The sequence below is a fragment of the Arvicanthis niloticus genome, chromosome 1, assembly GCF_011762505.2.
Source record: "Arvicanthis niloticus isolate mArvNil1 chromosome 1, mArvNil1.pat.X, whole genome shotgun sequence".
In the NCBI taxonomy this organism is placed as follows: Eukaryota; Metazoa; Chordata; class Mammalia; order Rodentia; family Muridae; genus Arvicanthis; species Arvicanthis niloticus.
The window spans coordinates 121157758-121169301 of NC_047658.1; the positions used below are offsets into that span (position 1 = coordinate 121157758).

The 11544-nt window shown below is 36.1% G+C and overlaps 2 protein-coding genes across 3 annotated transcripts; both read right to left on the reverse strand.

Moving 5' to 3' along the window:
- Nucleotides 1-147: 147 nt before the first annotated feature.
- Nucleotides 148-4816, reverse strand: LOC117716917 (olfactory receptor 5B3-like). 2 transcript variants are annotated; one of them, XM_076925303.1, is made up of 2 exons: nt 4743-4816; nt 148-2199 (listed from the first exon to the last, which is right to left on the reverse strand). In XM_076925303.1, exon 2 carries the CDS (start codon nt 2189-2191, stop codon nt 1259-1261), a length of 933 nt encoding a protein of 310 aa, XP_076781418.1. In that variant the 5' UTR covers nt 2192-2199; nt 4743-4816; the 3' UTR covers nt 148-1258. The 2 variants fall into 2 exon arrangements, with proteins under 2 accessions (XP_076781418.1, XP_034369932.1); XM_034514041.2 differs by lacking the exon at nt 4743-4816 and adding an exon at nt 4616-4735.
- A 5225-nt stretch (nt 4817-10041) lies between these two features.
- LOC117722792 (olfactory receptor 5B3-like) lies at nt 10042-10965 on the reverse strand. The gene has a single exon (XM_034522087.2). The coding sequence runs from the start codon at nt 10963-10965 to the stop codon at nt 10042-10044; it is 924 nt and encodes a 307-aa protein (XP_034377978.1).
- Nucleotides 10966-11544: the final 579 nt, after the last annotated feature.

The window sequence follows — 11544 nt, forward strand, 5'->3', positions numbered from 1 at the left end:
TCCTCTTCCTCCCAACTTGGACTGAAGCATCCTCACTTGGGCCCTTCAGCTTGTTGACGTTTCTCCCAAAATCTCTCAACAATGATCCACTAAAAAGGAAGCATACACCAGATGATAGGAGGCCCCCAGCTATGAGAAAATAATCTGTTTTAATTTTAATTTCACGGGCTTGTGATAGTTTATTGCAATGAAAAGAAAATAAAGTCTGTGTATTAAACACTTACTTTGCAGATTGATATGTAGCTGTAGCATGAATTGATACATTTCTGTCCTTTTAATGTCTGTGCTGTATGCATCTATTAATGGATAATATAGATAGAGTCTAGGCAAAGAATTGTCTTTAAAGGTCTTACTTTTAAAGTAGGATAATCTGAGTTTTATTCTGTCTACCAATGAAATTAATTCTACATCATGTAGAATTACATGTAGAAATTAATCCCTACATCATGTAAATTTAACTTTGAAATAAATGTAGAACATTAAATAAAATCACAATGAACAGTTATTCAGAGTTGTGGAGCACATAATCACAAAAGAAAGAGGCCATGAATTTGAAAGAAATATATGTGGGTGGAAAGGGGTAGAGGTTAGAGAAACAATACGGAAGATGTAAATGATTTAGTTATACAATAATCTCAAAAAAAGCAAAAAAAAAAAAAAAAAACTAGCCAGAGAAATAGATATAGGTTGATTTTTGAGGCTTTTTGGTCAAAGACACTGTCACACTCCATGTTTGTGTACACAATCATGTGTGTGCATGCACGTGCATACATACACACATTATGCCTAAGCACATATGTACTCATCTGCACACAAAAACTTGTTTACACACTAATACAACAATTTATGGGCACACAATTACAAAAGATACAGATTAGTTTAAGATTCAGTTTAGTTTCCATTGTTGTTCATGTGATCATTTATCTAATTATTAGTTTCTAGTTTATAAATGCTACTAAGAATGTAAAGAATAGCCTCTAAAAAGGAAATATAACGTTCCTTCTGGAAACTGTAGGCCATTCTTTTAATCCCACTGTAGAGCTTTGAACTCTAGTTCAGATAATGTGTAGGGAATGTGTTTCAAAGAACTACTAAGTAATAATTTACAAAAGCCATCTAATATCAACATAATTGAAACAAGACATATCTTTAGAATCTTTTTGTCTTAAAGTTTAGAACTGCTTGAAATTGAATTGCATGTAGCAGAAAAATGATAAATATTATTTACCATACAACATTAAAAATAAATCATTACAGGCTATTTTGCCACCTGCAAAAGTTTTGTGAATGCATTCTTGACTTCTTTGTTCCGCATGCTGTAGACCAGAGGGTTCAGCATAGGGATGATCATGGTGTAGAACACAGAGGCAATTTGGTCAGTGTCCATGGAGTGACTGGAGCTGGGCTGCAAATATATGAATATGATTGTCCCATAGAAAATAGACACTGCAGTGAAGTGTGAAGCACAAGTGGATACAGCCTTTCGATATCCAACACTTGAGTGCATTTGAAAGATTGTGATAAAAATGAATACATAGGATATACAAATAACTGAGAGAGCAAAAAATATATGAAAGCTAGCCACATAAACAAGAACCAGGTCACTGACATGTTTGTCAGAGCAAGAGAGAACCATGAGTGCTGGAATATCACAAAAAAAGTGATGGACTACATGAGACCTACAGAAGGAAAGACTGAAAGTGTTCCCAGTGTGAATGGAGGCATTCAGGAAACCACAGGCATAGGAACCTACAGAAAGACAGGCACACACACTTTTAGTCATAGTGGTGGCATAGTGCAAGGGCTTGCACACTGCTACATATCTATCATAGGCCATTGATGCCAAGAGGTAATTTTCCACAGTAGCAAAGGCTACAAAAAAGAACATCTGGGCAGCACAGTCATTATAGGAAATGACCGTGTTTCCTATTAGGAGCCCAGTCATGACTGTGGGTGTGACAGCTGAGGAGTAACAAAAATCAACAAAGGACAGGTTACCTAGAAAATAATACATAGGTGTGTGGAGATGAAAGTCTAGGACAATCAGCAGGATCATCCCCAGATTTCCCACCAGTGTGATGGTGTAGATGAGGAAAAATGTCATGAAGAGTGGCATCTGTAATCCTGGGTCATCAGTGAGTCCCAGCAGGAGAAACTCTGCTACTTCTGTACTGTTCTCCATCAGAGTCATGTTTCAATCTTTAGAATGTCCACAGTCATTGGAAAAGAGAAACATGATAATAAAAGAAGTTGAATTAAAATAGAAATGCTTAAGTGTAAACATATGACTTAACTGAGCAATAATTGGTACTTTGAAATTGTACATAAGATAGAATTTTCCCCAAACCAAATCTGATGTATTAGGTATATAGAGGGTTACATATGCCAAAATTTACAAATTATTAATGGATTTCCTAGCTAACTTTAATTTTTTGCAGTTCAAGCACAGAAATTGAGATTATTTAATAATTTGATAAAAATGATGTGTAAATGATTTCTAATTCAGTTCTGAACTCAGTAAAAACTTTCTTTCTCTGTTGTTTTGTTTCCAATGACTTCTGTAGAGTGGAACTTTATATGTTCATTCTTTGTTTCCTCTTAATTATGTTAGAATTTGGGTGGTGGTGGCACAAGCCTTTAATCCCAGCACTTGGGAGGCAGAGGCAGGCGAATTTCTGAGTTTGAGGACAGCCTGGTCTACAGAGTGAGTTCCAGGATAGCCAGGGCTACACAGAGAAACCCTGTCTTGAAAAACCAAAAAAAAAAAAAAAAAAAAAAAAAAAGAATTTGGTGATTGTTTTCACTTTAGTTATGAAGCACAAGAGACTGAGTAACTTATTAATAGTTTCAAGTATAAAATGCTAGTCTTTACTTTGGGTCCTTGATTTTATTTTACCCATGCTCATTCCCAAGTATGAGACTCCAAACATAATTTTAGATAAATTGAAGATAAGATAAAATATAATTACATGTGTGCTCTTGCAAGAACTCAGCATTACTAGAATTCTAGTGTTCTGCTTCTATTTCTAAGTATATGTTCATTGTTCAATCTTTGTCCTAAGAAACAAAAGCCTAGAAAAGGGTGCCTTCTAAAATATGTACTGTGGCTTGGAATTCCACAGAAGGAGAAAGAGAATGGGGGCAATGTTTGTTGTAAGGGGTGGCTGAGAGGAGGGACAGTGAGTGCAATATAAGTGAATAAATAAAAAAAAAAAAGCTATAAAGCCATGCCTTCTTAAAATCCATTCTTTGTCTCATAAATATTGTGATATAGGCTTTTCACAGATTAGTGACAAGCTGTCTTCAGCATAAATCTCTTTCCAAGTTTTATAATTTATAAATTTTATTTGAATTTGGTCTTGTACAGCAGTAATTCTATTTCAAAATTTCTTTCTCTTAGGAAAACCTTGGTATGACATCCTCCCCTAGTTAAGCACTTCTGATTAGCATTCCTCCCATCAGTTTTTAGCAAGTTCAACTGCTGCATGCTTTTGAGATAACAGGTTGCCAATTTTAAAACACATGGCCAATTTTAGCATTTGATTCAATTAATGATGAAGAAGTTGTGTAAATGTCTCTCTGTCTCTGTATCTCTCTGTCTCTCTGTCTCTCTCTCTATGTCTCTCTCTCTCTCTCTCTCTCTCTCTCTCTCTCTCTCTCTCTCTCTCTCTCTCTCTCTGTGTGTGTGTGTGTGTGTGTCTCTCTGTCTCTGTGTGTGTGTGTTAGGAATGGATGCAGATTTAAAAGCTTAAGTCACTCATAGAAGCAGGGGGAGTGGTGATGGGATTGTGGGTTTCCAGGCAGAAAAACTGGGAAAGGGGATAACGTTTGAAATGTAAATAAAGAAAATATCCAATAAAAAAGCCACTTCCTTAAAGTAAGCATGAGATTAAAATAGCATTAAAATGAAGTTTGGAGCTTATTAATTCTTAATTCAATATGACTTCTTTCAACATGACATGGTCACATTCCTCATTTTGCATTTTAACTATTTTAACTCATTTAACTATTTTAACTCATCTGCAAAGAAAACATAAACCACAAATCTGTCTGCTTGTATTTGTCAGTATTTAGTGGAACATAGAACCATGATTTACAAAATAAACTAATGAAATTTCCATGATATACATTATAGCATTCATGGACCACTCTCACCTTAGTGCATTTTTTTAAAAAGTACTTTTTGATCAGGCTTTGTGTGAATTTCTATTCTCAATCAAATGCATGCATAATGTAGAAGCAAAGCATTTTTGAGAGAATCCAAGGAACATGCAATACTGAAAAGTATTAAAATTCACTACAGTGTATTGCCAAAATTATATTATAGGAGCTCTGCCTTCTCTAATGAAAAGAAAACTGGAAGACGAACACAGCATGGATCAAATTTCAAATGAACACGAAGGCTGCGGAATTCTTTTTCTTGGGAAGAATCACTTAATAAGTTAAAAAATATAGTGCAATCCCTTCTTATACTACTTATATGTCATTTCTGCAAATAAAAAGTGCAGTTAGTTAGCTGTCTGATAAAGAAGCAGCAATTTAAAGTCAATCAATCAGCAGTGGCTATGAGAATCATACATCATTTACAGGTAGAAAACATCATAATGAAACTCACTCTTTTGCACTGTTAATATACACTAATAGTAGACAAGTACATCCTGTTTGTCTTCTATGTGGAAAATCTGATTCTGGCTAAAGGTTCACAGCAAGTCTTCAGGTAAGTAGAGGGATTTTGTACTTACAATGATCATCACTCACATGGTTAATGATGTCTACTGAGTCATGCTCTGAAGGATGTTGTTCAAAACACTGTGACCACAGTCAAATTGGGATTTAGAATATCTTGAGAGAATTATACAGACTGGGCAAGCTATGAAGGATTACCCTATGAGAATACTTGAGGAGTTGCCATCCAGGTTTCCTAGAGAACCAAATCACCTGCCTTCAGGGACCTAAAGTGTTATTGCATTTTTCAAAATTAAAGAGTTTTATTGATAACTTAAATTATGAAAATTAGTGATAAATAATGTTTGTCCAGTTTTTTATAACTTTACTCAGTTTGCTCCTAGACAATCTCATGCTGGCACATTATGTCTCTATTATTATCACTCCATTCAAGCTTATATCCCTTCCTCCTGACTTTCACTCCTGACTTTGGAGACTCATGGTGTTTAATCAGGACTATGCATGTGGCCAGAGGTTTGCAACTGCCCCTCAATACTGTGATACTGTGATACACAACTGAAGAATTTGATTGTGTCTCACCCATATTCTAGTCATGGCCAACAGGTCAGTGATGCTTAGTGTCCCATGAGCCCTATGTATACATGACTTTGACTGTCCTAGTTCAGGACAAACAAGTCCAGGAAGCACAAGCTATTGTAAGCTCATAACTGCGATGGCTGTGTCATACTCAGAAAACACCATTTTCAGCCCTTTTCCATGTTTTCTGACACTTATGCACCTTATGTTTCCTCCTCTGTGATGCTCTCTCAGCTATTGAGGAGTTAGTATACATGGTCTCTGGAGCAAAAAAAAAAACCAATGTTACTTGGTTTTAGTACCTTGAGCAGCCATGATTGGTATCTGTACACATCAGTCTTCACAGGAAATAAGAAACTTCTCTGTTAAGCCTGAGAGTAGGATTCATTCTCTCTCTCTCTCTCTCTCTCTCTCTCTCTCTCTCTCTCTCTCTCTCTCTCTCTCTCTCTCTCTTTCTCCCCTCCCTTCCCCTCTTCTTCCCTCCCTCTCTTCCTTCCCTCCTTTTTTCCTTCCTTCCTTCCTTCCTTCCTTCCTTCCTTCCTTCCTTTTTTTTATCAGAGAGTCACATTTTTCTATTCATAAGACTGATATGTAGTGTTTTTCTAATGATATAAACATAAATATATAGAAAGCAGTTTGGCATCATGTCAATTTAGCTATATAAAATTAGTAGGTGTGCCTCCATCCCCCATTTCAGGATATAATACTTCCACGGTCATATTTTTCATTCGTTTGGTTTTTTGTTGTTTGTTTTTTTGCTAGTACTACCAACCTTAACTTCCCTCATATAGACTAGGCTTCAAATAAAGAGGATTCTTAGTTGCCCTCATAACAACCAATCATCTGTTGCACTAATGAGTCTATATTACCTCGGAGGTTAGCATTTTAGATCACAGTGCTCACAGCTGGGGAAGACAATTGAAAACTTTTTTCTCACAACAGCCTTTGCACAAAATTCTGTCTCATTCTGGAACCGTGAAAACTCACTTCTAGGGTAATTTCTTTATATTTTGCAACAAAATTTTAATGCTGCTTTTGGCTATAAAATCTTATCAACTGTACTATAATTCAGAGGAATGATGAGAATCTGTTTTTCTTTAAAGGACTTTCACAGATGCCCTGACTATCAATTCATAAGGCAATATCAGACAATGAGTACTGGGCTTTTGGTACCTCAACCACTTTCAGGACACACAATATTTCACTCTTAAGTATCTTACTTTCATTTATGTGTTCTCATTTGCTTAGAAACAAATAGTTTTCTTCGTTCACATGTGGGCATAAAAGCAAATGTTTGTATTATTGTTAGATATTGTACTAATTTAGTAAATTGGGGGTAGTAGGTTTTCTTCCAATGGCAATAATTTAACTGGAACTAATTAGTTATTAAGGTTTGGAGTACTAGGCATGGTCTTTTTAAGTTGACCTTGAGTCAAATGAGAAAACTCTTTGTTACTGCCAGTGTATTCTTGCCACTGTTGTATCCTTGGTGTTATTATGCCATGTTGGTGGTTAATGTGATTCCTAGAATTTAAACCTGGTTAAAACACACAGTTGTCTCCATGTTTTCAAGGTTAGTATAGTATTTCTGTCACCATGAAATCTAGATCTGATGAAGAGGACACTCAAGTCAGTTTCAGCTCAGGAGTTTATAGTTTCTGGTTCTGAAGTGCACAGTATCTTCAGCAATAGTGACTTACCTTCCATCTCTAGGAAGGGATGGAGGGCAATAGCAATAAGCTGCTTATTTTGGGAAGCTCTTGGAATCCCTGTCCAACAACTCAAAAGAAAGCTTTTCATGTCAGGTATTAATGTGTTTGTTATGTGGTCTTTTTCTCTTGGAGGAAATATTGCCAGCCCACAGGAGAAAAAAATTAAAACTAAATATGTGTATTTATATACTGAATAATTTGTGCTATTCAACTTTTTAGGTCAATAGTTAATAGTATTATTCCTTGTGACTTTCTCAGAGTTTTAAACTGTTATTTAATCCACATTCTTCTTTTTTTCAGGATTGTTCCCTTACCTCTCTTTTCCATAAAGAGCCTCCCTTAAACTATCATTTACATGATATCACTTATATCCTGAGATTTATCTTCATTCTTTTCCCATGGAAAGCAAAATCCATAACCAATCAAAATTCAGATTTGTAAAGGCTAGTCATAATAGATATGTCTACAAAATGTACATGCATCTAATTCTCAGGGAACATTGCTGAAAAGGATGTGACATCATTGTAAGAGCCAGAGGAACAGGGAGTTTGCTATGAGATTTTTGTCTCCTAGTAACATCAAAAGCTACACCCATAAATTTTAACCAACATTACTGGGCAAACATGAACAATGACACATCTTTACATGACAATGTACACATGGAAAATATCATAAGGAATGAAGCCACCACAAATTTCTATAGGCAACTGAGAAAAACTGGGAACAGAAGTACTTTTCCCACGGAAAGGCATATCAATTAAGTTTCAAGATTATATTTAGGAATATATACATATAGATGAACATTTATTTCTGTCAAAACAATTAGTGAAAAAAACAGGCTATAAATTTGAAATTGATATGTCAAATTTAAGTGTGTGGAGTGGAAATATTGGAGTGTTAGAAGAGAGGAAATGTGAGTGATAAATAATGTAGTGATGTAATCTCACAAAGAAACGTATCAAAAGACTAAAAACAGTACACTTTCATGTGACTTTCTTATACAACTTTCATTTAGGTAAGACTCTGTTTCTGTTAAATCATTCCCCATTCCTGATTAAATCTTAATGATCTCTAGTACATTCAGGTTGCTATAAATAGATATTTGTATATATCATTAGTATACATTGATATAAGTTATTTGAGTACTGTATTCTCTTTATTAGCAATCAGCTGAGAACATTTAGTTTTTCATTCCATTCACTGAGTATTGTGAATACCACTGCAGGGACTGTGTACTGACATGGTTTGTTGCTTTTCTTCTTTCCAAACTGAAAAAATTTTTCAAAAAAATTTTTACTCAGTACCAGGGTATAGGATGCTCTCTATAATTCTGTAGGGTGTTATGTTAATCTATATTTTTACTAGAAATACACAACTGATATCTTTCTCCAAGTTTTTGATAGAGTACTTTCTGTATTGAGGTGACAGCCACTTGTAGTGGAGACTATAGCAGTATCAGGACTATAGACACATGATACTGTGCTTAGATTTTACATAAGTTCAGGAGATCTAACTCATGACCTTATGCTTGTACAGTAAGCACTTTACCCACTGACTCATCTTCCAAGCTTCACTGATTCATTTTTATTATAAATTCTTGAGATTCAGGAAGCTAGGTAGTGAATCATTTCTAAGATGAGGAGCCAAGAAGGGTAGGGAAATGAGTCATCTTGAACTCAAATACCTGATAATGGGGAGGGGAAAGTGTAATTACTCTATGTCTTTGAGGCTGAGAAAATGAGAGGGTAGGGGATGTTGGGGGCTGACTTTTAGCAGAAAGCGGCTATCAGCTTTGCAGCCATCTTTAGCCATATACTCTGACATGAGACTTGGATTACAACAGCCTACAACAGCTGAGCACACTCTGATAATCTTGGTTTAGATACCTTGGGTGTGTGAGATTAAAGGTGTGTGAGATTAAAGGTGTGTGAGATTAAAGGTGTGTAACTTAAGAGTGTGACTTAGAAGTGTAGAGAGCAGATTTAGAGACAAGACCTAAGGGCACGATTAAAGGTATGACCAAAAGGCATGGCTTAGAAGTGAGATATATAAAAGGCAGAGACAGAACAGATCAGAGAGTCAGACATAGCAGAGAGGAGACAGAGAAGCAGGCACTTGGAAGAGAACTTGGAAGAAGTAACTTGGAACTTGGAGGCACTAGGAACTAGGAACTCAAGACTTGGGACATGGACTAGGAAGAGAGACTGAAGAATAAACGGGATTGGAACACACTCTGTCTGGTCTCCATTCTTCAAGTCGGTCCTCACTCTTTCTCTTGCTGAACCCTGACCCGCGGACCAGAGCAGCAGCTTGGGCCGGAATACAGTGGCCGCCAAACCCGGGGCAGCCTGGGCCTCAACATTTTGCTTGGGCTGCGACAAGGGGGAAAGAAATGGGTGATAAACCTTACCTAATAACTCTTTTAAAGGAGGTAGCTCTTTTGTCCATGATTTTGGCTCTAATCAGATGAGGACTAAATTTGGAGCATGATAAGAATTGACATTTTTAACAAAGTATACTTAAGTTTTAAGTATCAGTTGTATATACAGCCTCATAGTCCTAGTCATGAAACAAGCATTAAATGTTTGCTATGTTCATCTGGATACACCTATAAAATGAGCAAAACTAACTGAACATAAGGTAGACCTGTAAAAAAAAATCCCACGTTATATTTCATTGTAAAGTTTCTGATAGCCATATGTATAAGTATTCAGAAGAAGAACATGAGTGTATTTTCTTTAATGAGCTTTTTATTCACATGATTACATAGGTTTGTATTGATGTGACAGAAACATATTTGAGTGGAAAAGGAATGAGTATGATAATATATTCAATAATTACTTTCATAAGCTGACCTGAAGTTATCATAGTCATTAGATCTGTGCTTTACTCTTCTGAACAAGATATTACCTTTTTGAAAGCTGACATACTATTGAAAAGGAGAAGAAGTCACATTAATTTTTGAATTCGTTGTAGGGTGGAAAATGTGATTCAATATATATTTAAGATTAAATCAATGAATCTAGCAGATTTATATTCCCAAAAGATAAAATCAAAGCTGTAAATATTATCTTGACTTCAATACAATCTTTGTGAATGCTTTCCTCACATCCTTGTTTCTCAGGCTATAAACCAGTGGATTCAACATGGGGATGACCATGGTGTAGAACACAGATGCAATTTTGTCAGTGTCCATTGAGTGATGGAACCTGGGCTGCAAGTACATGAATATGATTGTCCCGTAGAAAATTGAGACAGCTGTGAAGTGTGAGGCACAAGTGGAGAGAGCTTTGCGATATTCTGAATTAGAGTGCATCTTTTGTATGTTGGTAAAAATGAACGTGTAGGATATTAAGATGAGTATAAGGGCGAAAAAGATATTGAAGCTGGCTACAAACATAAGAACCAGGTCATTAACATGTATATGAGAACAAGATACAATCATGGCTGCTGGAATGTCGCAGAAAAAATGATGGATCACGTTCAACTTACAAAAGGTGAGACTTAAGGCATTCACAGTATAGATGGAAACATTCAGGAAACCACAGCTATAACAGCTAATGACTAGACATGCACAGGCACATGTTTTCATTGTGGTGTCATAATGTAGAGGCTTATATACTGCTGCATAGCATTCATAGTTCACTGAAGCCAAAAGATAGTTTTCCACATTGGCAAAGTTTGCAAAAAAGAACACCTGAGAGGCACAAGAATTGTAGGACATGACCTTGTCTCCTGTAAGGAATCCAGCCATGACTTTTGGAGTGATTGTTGAAGAATAACAGAAGTCCACTAAGGACAGGTTACTTAGGAAAATGTACATGGGGGTGTGGAGCTGAGAGTTCAAGGGAATCAAAAGGACCAGCATCAGGTTCCATACAAGGGTGATGATGTAGATGAGAAGAAATATGGTGAAGAGGGGAAGCTGTTGATCTGGATCATCATTGAGTCTCATCAGGATGAACCATGTTATTTCTGTCCTGTTCTCCATTAGTGATATCAGTTAATTAACAGAAGGCCTTAAATTTTTTTAAAGAAGAGTAGAATGAGTGTTTGAGAGATTTTAGTGGTTAGAAGCCCTGGCTTTCTCTCTCAAAGGACCCAGCACCCACATGGTAGCTCCCAACTGTCTCTAGCACAGTATCAGAGGATCTGTCTAACTTCTGGCCTGCTCAAGCATGAGTCACACATTGTACATAGAGGTACACGTAGGCAAAGCACCTAGATACATACTTTAGTATTTTAAAAAATTTAAGTAATGGCTTATAAAAGAATTATTATCTTTGGAATTTTAATATATCTACCAAAACTCAATATGCATGTGTGTGTGTGTGTGTGTGTATGTGTGTGTATATGTTAGCTACTTGTAGACAGTTTAGTAACTGTAAATATTGTGTATTCTAATGTGTCTATGTACCTGCTCACTTTTCCTTGGCCATGAAAATCTATGGTTACTTCACTTACCTGTCAAAAGCTGGTACAGAAACAGCATGGTCTCTGTCATCCCATAATGACCTGGATATATTATTTACTCCAAGAAAATTGTCAAGCATAGAAGATATAGATTTTC